Source organism: Giraffa tippelskirchi, chromosome 5 (assembly GCF_054371585.1).
Source record: "Giraffa tippelskirchi isolate mGirTip1 chromosome 5, T2T-mGirTip1v1.2.pri, whole genome shotgun sequence".
In the NCBI taxonomy this organism is placed as follows: domain Eukaryota; kingdom Metazoa; phylum Chordata; class Mammalia; order Artiodactyla; family Giraffidae; genus Giraffa; species Giraffa tippelskirchi.
In genome coordinates, this window is record NC_137279.1 from 54,506,211 (window position 1) to 54,524,865 (window position 18,655).

The following is an 18,655-nucleotide window of genomic DNA, read 5'->3' on the forward strand; positions in this document are numbered from 1 at the left end:
ACCTTCTCTATCTCCACAAATGCAATGTACGAACTTCCTTATGATCCTTTTGTTACGGATCTCAAAAACATGACTGACAATCAGTCCTGCACTGACCCTAAGACAAGATATGTCAATGTTTTGCCATGAGGTGCAATTGTGGGGTTTGCTTTGCAATTATTTATAAGTGGGTCAGGAATTCCCAAGCTTCAAGTCGTAGTCTTGATATTGGGAGGGCTGAATCAACATTATCATTTTCTTGTAGGCCTTCAAATCTTAAGGGAATGTAGAGGTACTGTAGGAGCAATAGCTGCTAAATTGGTCCTAAACTGTAATAGTGTCTTTGCTATACTTCATGGTAGAGTCGAGGACATACATGTATAGGTGTGTATATACCCTTACTAATATAGTATATTCCACTTCACTCTTAAACTCTTAAAAGTAATTGCATGAAATACAGAGCAAATAAAAATAAAATAAACATACATTAACTAGAGTTTTAATTAAACCTATAAAGAAAAATAAACTTAGCAAAAATAAATATAAAAACAAAAACAACTTTTTGACAAATAACTACAAAATTGTGTGTGTGTTTTCACTGTTTTTAAAAATGTGAGTTGGTTACCTCTTTAATTTTGGGGGAACACATATAGATAGTAAAATACATTTAATATTTATAATAGACAATTATTTTTTAAAATTCCATTGTTTTACATTTTAAATAGAATTCATTTCATATTCGACCTCTGATCTCATTTCAAAGTAATCAAAATTTCATTTAAAAAAAAAGAGCCACTTAGTAATTACTTGGATCTTTATGAAAATATCTGTGTCCCAGCCTCCTATCCCGCTCACACCTGTCAGTAAAGATGAGTAAGCTCTTTAAAACAAAAGGCATTTTCACCTTTTCTAATTCCATGTAGTACCCAGTACAATTTTCAACCACAGTATGTTTTTAATAATAAATAAATAAAACCAACCAACGAAAAAGAAGAGTGAGCAGTGACAGTCCTTCAAAAACTGATTTAGATTTCAATGGAAATATCTAATGTCAATTGGAATTTTCTTCCGACTTGGTTACTAAAGCTAGAGTGACTGAGATGGAGAGAACAATGACATTTGAAGTGATGATTGCAGTTCTTTACTTAATTAAACCTGGACTTACAACCCAGCGTAGAAAAGAATTTAACAGTATGTGGCTGAACGCTGTCCAGTTTTTCAATGTTGCTTCCTCATTACCAGTTGTCTTTAGATTTAGCTATTTTAAGTAAAATGCTTCTAAGATCCATTTCAAATACAATGAATGGCTGTATATATCTTTGGTCTAAAGCATTTTATATATTGTCTTCCAAAAAGTAATGATTCTGTGAGATATTAACAATAGATGCTTCCCAAAATAAACTTACTCTATGATCAATTCGGAGAGCGCTATGTCAAAAAAAGTCAAAAAAGTATTTTCCTCCCATCTTCTTCAGGACTTCTATAATTGTCAATATATATGAAAAAATCTCACAGTGGAACATTTCATATTAGTATGACCCAATCTTACTGATTACAGGATCACTTTAATTGCAGAATCATGCTTACAGAAGAGATACTGAACTATTTTTAAATGAGTATTTGAAATTCACTAAGGCAAAGTCTGGCATATAGTAAGTTATCTGTTGAAACTTTACTTCAGTAAATTTTATGAACAATTTATAATTTATTAATCTGGCATTGCTACAGTGATTTTTAAAGTATGCTAATTTTAATTACTTCATTCCTAAAAATTAGAAACAAAAGCTTAGATGAACTTCAATTGCTTTTTCTTATTTTATCATTTATGTAACAAATCATAAGCAAGTCGACCTGGAAATACCAATATCTTACCATTTCTTCACACTGGCAAGGTTCCTTCCCTACTCGACTAAATAAAATTGATCATAGTCTTTAAACCTACAAAAACAGGAGTTCCAAAAGCAAGATATCTTTAATTACTTAAAAAAATACAAAAACCTTTTTAAACAGTACACAGTTATGTTGTACACATAAAGTTAATAATACTGAATAATAATTCCTGGATAAATGTTTAAGTATTTATTTTCTATCTCACTCTAGGTCTCTACTTCCAAGACTATCAAAGAGTTATTAATAAGAGTCTCACCTATCAACATTTTACTGTTTATGATGATCTAAAAATAACCAATTATAACTATTTTACAAATTTCTTTTTCAGCTTTCCATCTTAAAAAAAAAAGTATGAATTTTTCTTTTTAAAGTATCATGTACTCTGAATTCTGGTTTGTGATACTGTCCATTGTACATCACTAAAAATATCAGCAAAACAAAGTTGAAAACTACTTTCCATACCTGCCTAAATTTTGCACGGGCCTCTTTTTCTTTCATTCTTCCATGGGCAACTAAGTAATCAAATACTTCACCTGAATCAGAAAGGTAAAGCAGGCAGTAAAATATACATAGATTTTCAGTTAACAATATATGCAACGTCAAGTTTTGCCTTGTTTTTAAAGAAGCTTTTGGCCCACACTTTTCTGATAGTTCTATATAAATTAAAACTATTACATGATAGAAAAAAAGGGAAAAAGACATATAAAACCGAATATTGGTAGCAGCTTATGAATCAGCAAAACTCCTTTAATAAAAAATCATAAAAACATTAAGAAGACTTTCTTTCTTCTTTTCAGTACTATGTGAAAATACAGTCAACTCTTTATTATCCATTCAAATAAAGGGAAGCCACAGCACAGGCAACCAAAAATTACATTTGGCTCTGTATTTAGGGCTTACATTTCAAATAAAATACCAAATGTCATATTATGTTGGCTCACTCTCTTAAAAGTTTATTGATCATATAATCTTGGTCAAATTCCAACTATCTCCATCCACACTGATTTCATTCTTATCCTTCATATTTTGATCATGCTCATTCTCATGATACTCATTTCACCTGCACTGGTACTTAACTCCTTACTATATAGAATGAAACCATCCTTGTGTGCATCTCCTAATACCCTAGAGGAGCTGCAACCTTCTGAATGCTGTCATCACACCCATACTTTACCTGCATGCCCATCCCCATGACAGGACACAAAGTGGATAGACAACACAAATTTGTTGAAATAATTTAAAGATACTAGAAACTGTAAAAATTTTTGAATAGATCCTTTACATGTAAGTTTTTTCATTTTTCTTGAATTAATAATAATAAACCTAATGTTCAGTTACATTATGAAAGATAAAATACCTCAGTGTAAGGGATAAAAATTTTATATCCTTATAATTTGTACCATATAGTCATACATGTATATTAAAAACTCACCAAGTGGCTTAAAGAGTTCTTATAAAGTACAGCAAAGTGGTTAAAAACTCAGGTTTTAGAATCAGACTAATTTTGGTATGAATCTTGATTTAGCCCTAAGTTGCTAAGGGGAAATATTAGGAAGATTTCTTAACTATGTTAAGACCCCGTTTCTCCCTATTGCCTATCTCACATGGCTGTTGTGAGGATTAATGAAATAATGCACGTGCTCAGCACAGTGACTGGCATATAGTAAGCACTCAATAAATTATATATTTGTATCTAGGTATACAGATATATTACATATACATATATGCAATATCAATCCTAGGACATAAGTAAAATGTTAAAAATCAAAATGCAATGATGTATGTATGTCAGATGAAACTAATACATCTACAATGTTAGCAGATTATAGAGAGCATACTTAAATGATTAAATGGGATGATAAAAACAGAGAAATGAACAGATGCTCTAGTTGACCCATCATAGCAGTTAACTCTAGATATGTGAATTTAGGCTGGGAAAGATATAATATATACGGCAGGGGTTCAAAAATCTGGACTGCCCTCAAGTTCTGCCTGGAATGTTCATATCCCAGATGTTTACATGACCCAGCCCTTTACTGGTTATATATTATTTGTTTATGATTTGCTTCCCCAACTAGAATGTCATCTTTTTGATGGCAATGACCTTGTTGTATCTGTTCATCCACGTGTTGCTCGCACCTCAAATATCACCTAGTATGTAGTAAACATTTATAAATAATGTTTGCATGAACAATAGGAGAAATACACACACCACTGTGGATTAGCCCTGATGCCTACTTTTAATAGGTTCCTTTGAACAAAACATGGTTCATATAGGAGTTCCCTGCCCTTCTAATCACTGAAGATCTTTTGCCCCATGAATGAACCAGAGTCAAGAGATGTACTCCTCAAAGGCCGTTTTTCATGCTAAGCTTCTAGTGTGCATGTCAGATTCAATCCTAAAATATCTACAAATTTTAGAGGAAACATATTGTTTTATTTTCCAGAGTCATCTTGTCATTTATAGGTTTAAAAGGCAAGAGGTCGATTCCAGATTTACTGCTACAGAACTGCAATGGTTTTGTTACAAGATCACTGACTGGCAAGACTCAAAGGAAACCTATCACCAGGAATCAGAATTAAGTAAGAGACCACCTGGTTTGGGATGAGCTAAAGTGCACATCCCTCTACCCTACACTACACCTCACTGCCCCCCAGTGCTACTGAAGGAGAGCAGCAAGGACCCCAGGTGCTGTCTATTACTCCAGCCATTGCTCCCCTTCATTAGCACCAATAGAGAGTTGACTGTACTTACCATTAACTGTTAAAGCAGTACGCACATTAGTATTAACCCAGCCTTGTGGTGGACCTTCATAAAAATAGAACAACGCCCATAGATCTTTAGCTGTCTATACGTTCTCATATCAAAGCCATGTCTAGCCCTCTCTTGAGACTTCAGATCACTAAAAAAAGTTTAATTGAACTATAAACACACAGGGTTCCCATACTGATAAACTGTTAATTTACATCTAACTAAAGAAGAGTTAAGTGAAGAAAGAATTATGTGGTATTTGAAGGTTCATTAATTTTATTATAGACTAACATTTTATGCAAGTTTGCATGACTATTAATATTTTTTTTAAATCCTATGATAATAAAAAACATTAATGATTTAGGTTTTTGGGTTATGTAAAAAACTTAAATGAAGTATTTTTAGGGTTTTAAAAAAGTGATGCAAAAATCCAAATCTATTAAAAAACTAAAAAAGCAATTAAAATATTTAATATTTGTAGTAAATATTTTTAGAACTCTAAGAGACAGTATAAAAATACATAGTCTAGATGTTGTAGATTAAAATAAATCGTCTTTATTCAAGTTGCAGAATATCAGAACATCATAAAAATCTACATCCTTTTTTAGCTAAAAGGACTCAAAACTAGACTCAACACTAAGTTTTCCTATTGATTAGCAAAAAAGGTTAATTAGACAAGTTGGTTTAAATAATTTCCAATGCCCTCCTTCTTTAACTGCTTAAATTCTATGAGTCCTTAAAACCTTCAAGATCCTCTTTTTACTTATTAAACTATTTAACTGCATAAATTTTAAACCTGTTTCTGAGAAAGTTAAGACTTATGCCTAAAAGAACAGTGATTCTTTGGCAATGTATCTCTCACTTGAGGAAAGTGCAGGAAATGAAAATGATTTTCTATATCAGTGTTTAAAAATAAATCCTATTTTTGATGCTGGATAGTCAAAATAAACATTGTATTCCACTAGAAGTGTATCTTACCATTTCCTTGTCAACTTAGTATTCTAATTTATAACACATATACATCAATACTTGTTTAAATTGAAACCTTTTATAGATTATCTTGAAGATGTATGCATATTGAGAATCTGTGATATGTGATCAGTGAAACAAAAATGTGACCTAGAACAGGCTTTTACTATAAACATTACTAAAAACATTCTGGGTTTGAGATTTCCTTTTATAGCCAAGAGAAAATAGTATTAGAAAATAATAATACTAATATAATATTAAGATGAGTGGTGAAACATTCATAGATAAAAATGCAAATTTAATTTTGAAAAATGTCCCTAGGTAATTTTTAAATAAGCCAAAGTCCAATTTTTAAATGTAGGATCAATAGATCTTGAAACCAAACACCGAATTTTCCTAAAGACACCACTGAAAGGCATTTTAATAAAACTACAGATTCATTAACAACAATAAAGACACAGATATTATAATGAGATTTCAGGTATTAGTAATTCTACATGTCTCATCAAAGATAACTTTTCATTCCCCTCATCCTTACCCCCACTCGCGTATTCCATGACTAAATAGAGAGTCTTCTCTGTTTCAATAACTTCAAACAATTTTACTGAAAAAAGAAATTAGAGATATAACTCTGTAATTGTGAGCATACTAGATATGCTTTAAGAAAATTTAAGGTAACACTAAACCAAAGGAAAAGTTGAGCATTTACTAAAAATTACTACTTACAATTTAAAGTTTAAAATTTTTCCCAAGGATTACTACCATTGAAGATAACTATCACAAAATGATTTGGAACCAACTGCTGGGTCAAAAGAGAGTTAAGTTTCTAGGATTAAAAACCTTACCCCCTTTCAAATTAGAATAAGGTAATAAAAAGTAAAATCTTAAAATCAGAATAATAAAATTTTAGTGAATGCTTAAAAAGATACTATTATCATGATTCAATCAAAAATGTTAAATAATCTTTGGTACAGAAATAAAAAAAATTTATAATTATGTGATATTTTAAGTTTCTGATTAAAATCTACTAAATTATCAGATTTATGTAGTTGAAATTATATACCACAGGGAATTGCATTTGTATCTCTAATAAACATAAGATTTTTTTAGTGTGCAAGAAACACATTTCAAGAATAAACAGATGAAAAGAATTGCTTTTTACTTCTTGTAATCCAGTGACTTTGAGTAATATGTGTAAATTAATTTACAAACAAATTTATCTATAAATATGGAGGAAAATAGAACTTATGGAAATAAGTTCACTAAAACTGAAATAAAATCTTTATTTTCTTTAAAATTCAAACTAGTTATTTTTCCTATAGACTATGAACAAACCCAAGTCCATATTGCCAAAATATCTGGAATTATTTCTTATCAATACCTAAATGGCATGCAATCTCTATTTAGAGAGATTTAGTACGGAGATACAAGAAACATCTGTATACAGCAATCCAAGTCATATGTATTATTTTAGTGAAGAGAAGAAGATAGCAAGGTAGTAGAAAAATACAATTTATAGCTTTCAGTTAACTTCTTTATAATATTTTTACCCAAAGTAACACTTTCTGAGATAATCACTTAGGTTATCACTTTTCTTCTTTTTATATAGAACATCCTTAAAACTGTATCATTTCAAATAGCCTCAATAGTATTTAAGGAAAATATTTTATCATTAATTGTGAAATATAAATTTCATACCTATGTTAGGGTGATTCAATATCTTCATTATTCGTACTTCTCGAAACAACTGTGAAAGGAAACAGGAAACATTTCTGCTAAAAAAGAACACTCAAGCAGAGAACCAATCAAAACATCTATTTGAAGAAATTTATCTTCTTATCAGACACTATAGGATTCTGGTCAAAAAAGAGATTTATTTCACAATTCCAATTCTACTAAGACTTGGCTTCCAGGACGATGTTAACTAATTGAACTCAAATGGTTGTGTGTGTGTGTGTGTGTGTGTGTGTGTGTGTGTGTGTGTGTGTGTGTGTGTGAATATACCATATACAATAAAAAAACATTCAAATACTCATTACTAGGAATAAAAGAAAAATACTACAGAAATGAAACTCAATGTACATTCTTATGATTTTTATCCAAAAACAATGTTCTTAGGAGGTGGGGGGCCTGACTCTTTAGTCATCTCTACTGGTTGATTACACTATAAGCAATTATGAATAAAGCTATATAAATCATTAAGCTTTTGTGTGGATGTAAATTTTCAATTCACTTGGGTAAATATCAAAGAGGATGATTGCTGAGTGGTATAGCGGAGTACGTTTAGTTTTGTAAGAATCCATCAAACTACCCTCCAAAGTGGCTGCACCATTTTGCATTCCCATCAGCAGTTGAGAGTTCCTGTGGTCTCACATCCTTGCCACCATTCAGTGTTGTCACTGTTCTGGACTTTCACCATTTTATAGGTGTGCAGGAAGCCCCAATGGCTCAAGAGGTAAAGAATCCACCTGCAATGCAGGAGATGCAGGAGACTTGGGTTTGATCTCTGGGTCAGGAAGATCCCCTGGAGAAGGAAACAGCAACTCACTCCAGTATTCTTGCCTGGGAAATCCCACGGACAGAGGAGCCTGGCAGGTTATAGCTCATAGGGTCGCAGAGTTGGACATGCCTGAACACACACATGCAATGCAATGGGTGTGAAGTGGTATCTGTTGTTTTAATTTATTCTAGTTGAAGCAATAATATACAGCCATTGGGTTCCTACATCTCAAAGATGTCTAGAATATATTGTTCTATGCATAGTTTCCTCTTCTTCAGGTAGATTTCTTTTTAAATTTATTGCAATATAGTTAATTTACAAAGTCATATTAGTTTCAGGTGTACAGCAAAGTGATTCAGTTATACATACATACATATATATATATATATCCATATATGTTCTTTTTTAGACTCTTTTCCATTATAGGTTATTACAAGATATTGAGTATACTTCCCTGTACAGTCAGTCCTTCTTGGTTATCTATTTTATCCTTTAGTAGTTTTTGACAAGGAGTGAGGGAAAAAACAAAAACAAGCAACAGCATAAATGTGTGTAAAAGCTGGGTATGTGCTGTCACTTTAAAGTGACAGGCAGCTATGGACAGAAGAAGAGTGGCTGCTGCTGGAAGAAGTGATGATGGGGGCTATAAGTGGTTAATTGACTTGGAACAAGGAAGTGCCAGAATCATGCCCTGCCAATCACCCTTATTCCTAAAGAAACACTTAAATTGTCAGCTAGATTTGTCACTAACCTTCCAAACCTAGAGAATTTGGGTCAACTGAACAGTAGCAGCACATGGATTCAGTAAAGGTTTATGATGTCTCTTGTTCATGACTCCCCATAATCCCTTCCTAAACTCTAATATTCCAGTTGGCTGCACAGAGGAGAGACTGGACAATGTCAAAGTCTTCTGCACCAGTCACTTGAGTCAAAGGGAGCAGAAGAGGGAGAGACAGTGAGCTCCTTACACATATGTGATTTTTTTCACCCAGAACATATCCTTATTAGCAAAGATGCCAATCTTATCCATGCTTGCTCTTCCTTAGTAAAGGGGGAGAGAGGTGAGGGAGAAAGGAGAGCTGAACATTTAGACCAAGTAAGAAGGTTACCCTGAGATAGAGAAATGTTGTAAAAATCACTGCACATCTTTGTACTACAAGAGAAACAGGAGATGTGGGTTCCATCCCTGGGTTGGGAAAACCCCCTGGAGAAGGAAATGGCAACCCACGAGTCAAAACTATGGTTTTTCCAGTAGTCATGTACAGATATGAGAGATGGACCATAAAGAAGGCTGAGCACTGAAAAATTGATGCTTTTGAACAGTGGTGCTGGAGAAGACTCCTAAGAGTCCCTAGGACAGCAAGGAGATCCAAGTCAATCCTAAAGGAAATCAGTCCTGAATATTCATTGAAAGGACTGATGCTGAAGCAGAAGCACCAATACTTTAGCCACCTGATGTGAGACCCTGATGCTGAGAAAGATTCCAGGTGGGAGGAGAAGGGAGTGACAGAGGATGAGATGGTTGGATGGCATCGCCGACTCAATGGACATTAGTTTGAACAAACTCCAGGAGACAGTGAAGGACAGGAAGGCCTAGCATGCTGCAGTACATGGGTCTCAAAGAGTCAGCCACGACAGAGTGACTGAATAACAACAACAGTATTCTTGCCTGCAAAACACCATGGACAGAGGAGCCTGGTAGGCTATACAGTCCATGAAGTTGCAAAGAGTCGGACATGACTGAGTGAACTAAGCATCATATATCCAGGCCAAGCAAGGACAACAAAAGTTTGCCATTGTTTTAGACCAGCATTTATATGAGCTTCCCCCCTTTTTGAAATTTCAGTGTGATTAAAACGCACATGAGAATTAACCAGGAAAAAAACAGAAGTTCATGAACATATTTAAATAGTCCCACATTACTATTTGAGTTTCTGATTCTAATTTCTAGTCCTATTTTTCCTCTTGAAACTGTGACATTATGATGTTCCTAGCATACATAAATTTAGCAGGAGAGCTCTGGATTCACTAATACCTTTCAAACTATTGTTTCAACTTTTCTGTCGGCTGGAAATTAAGGCCAGGGTTTTAAGACTGTTTGTTGAATTAGAGAAGTAAGTGCTGAGAGAAGGCTTGAGATGGATGGGTCTTCTATGACTGAAGGGCAGGGACTTCACTGTCTGGACTTTGTGACAGCTATTCTAGTTGTTCAGAGGCTTTTACGGTTTCCTCCTTGATTCTTGACTGTTTTAAATAACTGAAGTTAGTGAACAAGCCTCAGTTCTGTGGAGAGGTATTCACTTTTCAGTTCAGTCCTTCCTGGTTAGAGGTAAGGATCAGGGTTAGGCAAACTCCATCAGTGTTAATCAATACATATTTGCCTTATTTATTTCTTCTCTCAACTACTCTGTTCCTTCCAACCTCTTCCATTCCTTCTGCTTATTATTACTTTTTTGATGGTGGAAAAGTCTATTCTATTTATTAGTAGTCAAGTGGACATGGCTAAGACAATGCCCATCCTATTTACTCTCTAAGCATCATAGTCAGGGACCAGTCAAACGCCCATCATCATCTCTACCAGACCTGCTCACTGTGCTGTCCTGGGACCTGTCAATGTTAAAGGACTTCTCCACCATCTCCTTGTTCTTGGGCAGATAGAGAAGAACTCTGGCCATGGAGAAATTGACAAAGGCAGTGGTCAACCTTGTTCCCCCCAGGGAGAGCTCTTCCAGACTGTCATCAGAGTCACAGTATGCTGGGCTCATAAGAGGAGGCTGACATTCATATCTTCTTGTGCCTTTTAACACAGCCTTCTTGGCCTTTCAAGTATTTTGCTCTGATTTGGGTTTGAGGAGGGGCAGAAGCCCTTCTTTGCATTCACCGCAAACCTTGTAAAACTTCAACTGTATCTTTCACAGCAGTTTACTGGCCTATTAACGTGCAGCGTTGGTGCTGCTGTATCCTGCAGGTGATGTTCAGTTCTAAGAGAAAGGGCTTTGTATACACTTTCTCAGAGACATTAAGGGATTTTATGTACAATTTGCCTATATTAACAGAACCATACAGATTAAACTCTCAGCTTTTTAATTTCTAGCATTACCATTTTATTCCTCTTTTACTTCAGACATTATTATTAGGACATCAAAATTTTATGAAGTTATTGCTAGTACCAGTATAAAAACGTAGGCTAACTTCTTAAGTTCTCCCCATGAAATAGTTCAGAAAAAGAAATCTGAATATACTTAAATTAGTATACATTAGATGATTTCTAACTAAAAAACACAAAATGCTTAGTATTATTTCTAAACTTGACAACCTGTAGTCAATTATTAAATGCAAAATAATAGGCTCTGCCACTTTGCCTAAATTTTACCTTCACATATGAATGATATTTTTTTTTTATGAACTGGTACTAATCTTATAGTGCTACAGTCTTTCCCGAGGGCTTGTATGGATACAACTGTGGGCTCAAGTTGCTGTTAAGTAAATACAATTGTTTGAGATATCAAATCAAATAATTTCAGAGAGAAGATACTAAACATTAAATAGATTAAATTTGAAAAAAATATCCAATCTCACTAGGCAGAAATCATGAAAATCAAAACAAGATACCATCTACAAGATTGGCAAAAATTAAGAAATCTGATAATATAAAGTGCTGACAACAATGTGGAGCAAAAGTAAATCTCACACAAAGTTAGCAGAAGTAGATATTGGTGTAGCCACTTAAGAGAAATTTGACATTATTTAATAAATTTGAGCATATGCATGCCCTTCAACCTTGCAATTCTACTTGGAGAGATATACACCCTTCTATACTTCTTTAGAAAAATATATACACTACAATAAACATTGCTGCATTGTTTGTAACAGCAAAAACAAAAAGCTAACTAGAAAAAAAAAGGAAACATTAAAACAACAGGAACAATCTAAATATAAACAGAAAGATGGACTAACTAGTAGATATCTTACTAAGAGAATGGGTAAACTGGCTTATTTATACAATGGCATATAATAATAGTGAAAATAAATGAACTAGACTATACACACTAACACGAATAAAACTGTAAGACAATGCTAAATGGAAAAAAGTAAGTTGCAGAAGAATAAAAAGCTTAAAAATAAATAATATATAGTATTTTATGTAAAGATACACATGTGAAAATTTTTTAAACAAATGAATGGGAATAAGAAAGACCAAATTCAGAATAGAAGTTATTTCTACGTAGAAAGACAGGAATAGAACCAAGAAATGACACACAGGGCTTCAACTGTATCTGTAGTTTTATCTTATAAAAAAGGATTATAAATGAAACATTTTAGTCCAATAAATAAATATCATGAGAAAGCAACTTTTTTAAAATGGGAAAGACGTTTTGAAGTCTCCATCCAAAAATTAAAAATAGACTAGTGTACTATATCAACAAACTTCCCAACTTAGAAAAGCCAGGAGTATGACTCTTAAAATAACTAAATGTGAAAATATTACATAGTTCTTGAGAATACAGAAATAGATGTACGCTTTTCAGCCAAAAAAGACTGAGAAATTAGAACAGAGGTCTTCAGAATCTGAGGCAGAAATACAAGCATCAAAAGCAAAATCCAAATAGTACTACTCAAGCAAAAGAGATAAAAACTAAAGCGACGGTTTATGAATAACTCTTGGTTCTGGGTGCTTAATTTTAAGAAGGGCAGGGGGATTTAACACCTGTTGTGGAGATAGGAAAAGTTTCCCTGAAGAAATTACTCTAAGGCTGAAATGTGAGAAGTGAGCAAGAATTAAGTAAAGTGAAGTGAAAATTGCTCAGTTGTGTCTGACTCTTTGCAACCCAAGGAATTCTCCAGAACAGAATACTGGAGTGGGTAGCCTTTCCCTTCTCCCAGGGATCTTCCCAACCCAGGGATCGAACCCAGGTCTCCCAAAGTGCAGGCAGATTCTTTACCAGCTGAGTCACAAGGGAAGCCCAAGAATACTGGAGTGAGTATTCTATCCCTTCTCCAGAGGATCTTCCCGACCCAGGAATCAAACCGTCCTGCATTGCAGGCAGATTCTTTACCAACTAAGCTATCAGGGAAGCCCAGAGGGAGTTGTAAAAGCTTAAGAACAGGGTAGGGTGAAAAGCTGCAAAGGCCTAATGGCTGAAACAGTATGAATAGGAGCAGATGAAAGAAAGGCAGTGGAATTGGAGGAGGAGGAGATGAGGAGAGCGGGGAGAAGCTGGGGAGAGTTGGGGGACCATGAGATGAAAAAAGAAGGTAGGATCTGTACACCATGTTAATTAACTTGATTTCCAGACTACAAAAAATGGAATGCCATCTAAAAGTTTAAATAGAAAGATGATATAATCAGACAGGTTCTGCATCCTTGATGATTTTTTAAAGGGTATATATATATATATATATATATATATATATATATATATATATATATATATATATGTGAGTGAGTGTGTGTGTGTGTGGGGGGGTGTTGGGGGGGGATGCAAAGTGCAGAAAAACTGGTTGGAAGGCTACTGGGGTAGTCCAAAGAAGAGATAACAGCAGCAGTGTTCAGAGGATCGGGATGAAAAAGACATGTAAGAAATAAAATCAGAACAATTCACGGACTGAGATGGTGAGGAAGAGGGAGAGGGAGGAGCCAAGGATAGTCCTGAGGCTTCTGGCCTGCACAACTTGGGGACAGTGTCATTCACTGAGACAGGACACTGGAAGGGCAACAGGTGGGCAACAGACCGAGCAGGCTGGGGGAGGTCATGAGTTCAACTTTAGATATAAGTTTGCGTTATCTTTGAGGGATTACAAGCAAATGTAGGAGGGGTTCTGAATTGAAGAAATAAATCTGTGTTTGCTTATAGGTGATCATTGAAACCAGAGTTACCCTTGAGACAGCCTAGGAAGAGAACATTGAGAGTTCTAGGACCATGCCTTGTGAAACTCCAACATTGAGCGGCCAACAAAAAGGAATATGACTTCATTTAAAGGAAACAGAAAAGGGGGAGCCAAAAACACAGAGGAAAACATAAGGGGAAATATAATCTTCATTCAATAAATATTTGCTAGATTAAGAATTAATTAACACATGTATTGGACTCAATGACATGCAGCTTTAATCATAAGGCAGTTTCCATTTCTAGCTTTACTTTTTTTTTTCCTCCTTATTTCTACTAAATTTAAAAAATCCTAAATTATAATCACAAATTGACCAGTGAAAGGAACGAAGGAAGCACTGGGAGGTATGTCAGAGACATTCAGATTAATTAGTGCATCCAACCTTACAAAAGGAGTTCTTTAAGAAGACTATCAGACAGATTCTAGGTTATTGATTTAATCACACTAAAAGTCAGAAGACTAGAAATTTCAATCCGAAGGATAATACCAAATGGGTTCTTAATATACTCTTTGGATATGCTTACTCTGGAAAGTAGTCTTCATGTTTGGATGTAACATTTGTATGTTACATCTGCCTATAATATGTTATTGAACTCTTTGTCCAATAAGTGAGGGCTAAAACAGGGTTTAGAAAAATAAGAGTTTTGGTCAGTGAACTGCGTGAAATACAGTTTGGTCTTTCCAAAAAGGGGCTGCCCCAATGGTTCAGCAGTAAGGAATCCGCCGGCAATGCAGGAGACGCGGGTCTGATCCCTAGATCGGGAAGATCCCCTGGAGAAGGAAATGGCAACCCACTCCAGTATTCTTGCCTAGGAAATTCCATGGACAGAGAAGCTGTCCATGCGGTTGCAAAAGAGTTAGATACAACCTAGCGATTAAACGAGAGCAACTCTCCAGAAAATCTGGTTATCTTTAACATTTAAACTGTTGATACTTTAGTTAGACATTAACATTATTGGTATCACCTTTTAAAAGAAACTTGTTTAGAAACTAACACAATACTGTAAAGTAGTTATCCTTCAATTAAAAATAAATTTAAAAAGAAACTTATTTGAACACCTTCTCCCTCAAATTCATCATATTTAAGCGTGAAAGATATACTTTCCAATTCTCCATGCTGTGTGCTACAGAGACATCCCCCAATAGCCAAGATTTTATGATAGTCCCTGTTTCCAGCATTCCTTTAAAATCAAATCAAGGTCAGAGATATGTTACCAACCAAAAATTTCATGGAGCAATGAGTGACTTGGCACTAGGTATGATCCTATGTATTCACACAGCAGTATCATTCCTTGTAGGTGTGTGAATTTATATATATATAAGTTCAGTAATGATTCAAAGACAACTTTTGCAATCTACAACCAGCTTACTAAATGCTAATTCTTCTCTTATGACTTAGGTTTTCATTTATCCACGAAAGAACTGGTCAAGACTTTTCCTTCAAATGATCTACACACATGAAAAGAACTGTACATAAGAAGTACTCAGCACACAAGTGGTTTTTTGCAGCTACAAAGTGAAACATGTGAGAGAGCAAGCATTTGTGAGAGTAACTGGTTTTTAACCTATGTTCAATAGGGAGATTTGTTAAGGAGTACTGCCAAGGAGCTTCTGCTTTCTTCTTGATCAAAAATATTTGTCAATAATTATAAGATTGCCTTTACAAGTTTGGTTTTTTGATTTGTTAAAAAAAATGTAATTCTGAATTGTTTCCATGATTCTGTCTTCCTCTCTACTTTTACTGACCAAATTCACCAACATGATACAGATTATTTTGCAGATATTCTGGAAAACTTTACCTTACCAGAGAGGTCTCTGGGCTTCATCTGAAAACTTACTGAAGTATAAATGGCTTAGGTTACCATTTGACAACGTTTTTACACAACAGATAACACACTAGCAGTAAATGAATTATTCATTCAATAAGTCTAACTCCTAGATGTCAATTATCAAAACTTTTTATACTTGCCCTGCTTGTGCAAAATCACTGTCATAAGGATTCCTATTCTATGTAAGTGGGATGCAGCATTTCTCATTATTAATGAGTTTTAGTAGTCTTGTTTCTGTTTTCATTGCAGGTTTTACTACTCAGCAGATGACTTCTGAACCACTGTGCTATTTTTGTGATTTTGAAATATAACACAACACAGTAAAACAATAAAAGATGCAAATTAATAAGTAATATACATAAGATAAACTGCATCCTGATGATTGTGAGCTGAGACAAACTAACACAAACACTGTCAATCTGTGTATAATATGTCCAAGTTTCAAAACCTGGTGGAATTTCAGAGAAAACAACAACTAATCTTATATTTCAAGTAAGTGAACTATGAATAAAACTGCTTCATCATTCCACTTTTTCTCCATCATTAATAGGCTGCTTAAAAGATCCCCAGGGAATCACAGTATAGTTCACAGACCCTACTCTAAAAAACCACTAATATGTGAGTTGGGGTCATGTTCCAAAGAGGAACAAGTAAATATAACATCTATGCCAAACAGTCTTAAACTATGAAAACATATTAAACTGAATTCCATTAATTTAAAATATGTAATACAAATAATACAGGCATATTACATGAGAAATGTTGAAACTAAAGATGCTAACAATTCCAAAGACCAAACTGTTTTTAAGAACTCTATATTTCAGAAGTTTGGAACAGTTGGGGTATCAAATTTAGATTACTTTCATCTATCACTAATGTTGGCAAAGGAAAGTAATATTCCCTATTAATATGCTATACAAAAAGAATAAACAAGAAGGACCAGCTTAAATTCAGATCAAGTCCAGAACAAGATTTAACCAAATACTTTTGGGTTGAGATGAGATTAAAATGAATCCTTACTGCAAATATATGCTGTCACAATCTGCCTTTTAACAAGCATACCTAAGGCATGGAAAGCCATTTTGCTATTTTTTTAACTATTACTTGACTGTCAGTGCTAAGGGGAAAAAAAACGATTACTTTTAATTCCACGTTTTATATTTTTATTTCTTAGATATGACTGACTAGCGTAGGAGATGCTCCTAGCATTCAATGAGTAAGGCCAAATGTTGAATATTCTACAATGCATGAAAACTAAGCAAGCCTTGATCTGTTCTTTTCTAAATCTTTTAACAAAAAGCGAAGCTATGAACATAAATAAAAATTATTCTGAAAACAACAAAATACACATGGTGTACTGGCTACATTTAAATTTCAATCTTTGCTTTTATTTTCACAGATTTAAGAAAACAAAATTGGCATCATTTTTTATATGCCTGTTTGGAAAAGCAACCCTTTATCAGCAAGATTAGCAGAATTTAGCAGAATCTATAATAGAAATTACATCAGCAAGTATATTTTTTATCTGAATAACAGTCCAGCTTCACATCTGCATGTCTGCATGTTTCAGCAAGTGTGACTTTGGTTCCACAACTTTCTCTGGGCCCCTCTGGGAAAGACAGAGTGGGGGTCACATTACCCTACATCCAACAAGCACAACAGGCCTGGACTAGTTCTACATGTCACTCAAAATCACTTAATTTACCAGAGTATCACACAGATTAACCTCGGAAAAGAGAAAAGGCTAGCTGGGCCACGAACGAGGCCTCTGGGCTGTTATGCAATCCCTGAGCAGGGTGGGCAAAAATTTGCCCCACTGTGGCTCTAACACAGGAAGAAACAGCATCTTTGGATAATTTGTCTGCCCAAGGAAGATGCCTTTTTATAACTCATACCACGAAGTCATGATTAGTTGAGAGACAGGTACTGGAAGTTTCTCCCAAAAAACATCCAACAAAGTATATATCTCACACTCAAAGAGGAAAAAAAAAAAATCCAGCAAACCTTTCATGTTCATACAGATGCGAAATACCAATACTATGAAAAGCTATACTGGTTGGCAAATTTAAAAGGAATCTCAGTAAGTACAAAGACAGATCCAGATCTCTAAGTAGAAATATATAAAATAAACTGAGTTATCTGGTACTGAGACAAGTGGAAGTCTTGATTATCACAGACCCAAATTTTTCATCTAATGTTAGAATCACAGCAGGTATAGTTACACACACCACACTAAAACTTTCTTACAGAATTCTGTTTTAGAAATCCAGTTATTTACATCACACTTACATACATGACCACGATCCCATTATATTCTCACAAAAATAATAATGTACTTTATATATACATTATACATATATATCATATATTATATAGTAAACTATATATAAACAACATATATGGCATAAATGCTAAAATATTTGCTTCGTTTTTAAAGTACTAAAATGTGTATCTGAGGTAAGTTTTCCCAAATAAATAATTAATGAAGCAACATGAACCAGCTTTACTAAATTTACCAGGTCAATTCCCATCCTACTTGCTTTTTTTGGTCCCTATGCTGTTTTATATGCCCACCCTTTGAAGAAATGTTCATATTTTCTACTTATAGCAGAACTTACAGTAACTTCTACAGTAATCTTCTACTGTAGTTTTTGTGGAGGAGGGAAGAAAAGCAAGTGAAGCAATAGGAAACCCACCTATTGACAATAGTATCTCATAAGTTGATTTGAATGAAGCAGAATCCTAAGTACTTCAAAATATCTGATACAAAAAGTTTTATTCTACTGTATTAAAAGACATAAGTTCCTTTGATACAGTACATGGATTTGAGGAGTAGATACTTTTCAA

At 34.3% G+C, this 18,655-nt stretch overlaps 1 protein-coding gene across 5 annotated transcripts in view; it reads right to left on the reverse strand.

Annotated features, from left to right (window-relative positions):
• MARK1 (microtubule affinity regulating kinase 1) overlaps positions 1-18,655 on the reverse strand; it is a 129,350-nt gene that overhangs the window by 37,236 nt on the left and 73,459 nt on the right. For all 5 annotated transcript variants that reach the window (XM_081491960.1, XM_081491957.1, XM_081491959.1 and 2 more), the window contains exons 4-6: positions 7,289-7,337; positions 6,129-6,194; positions 2,332-2,402 (exon numbers count right to left, since the gene is read on the reverse strand). In XM_081491960.1, the coding sequence (XP_081348086.1) occupies positions 2,332-2,402; positions 6,129-6,194; positions 7,289-7,337 (186 nt within the window). The remainder of the gene's footprint in view (positions 1-2,331; positions 2,403-6,128; positions 6,195-7,288; positions 7,338-18,655) is intronic.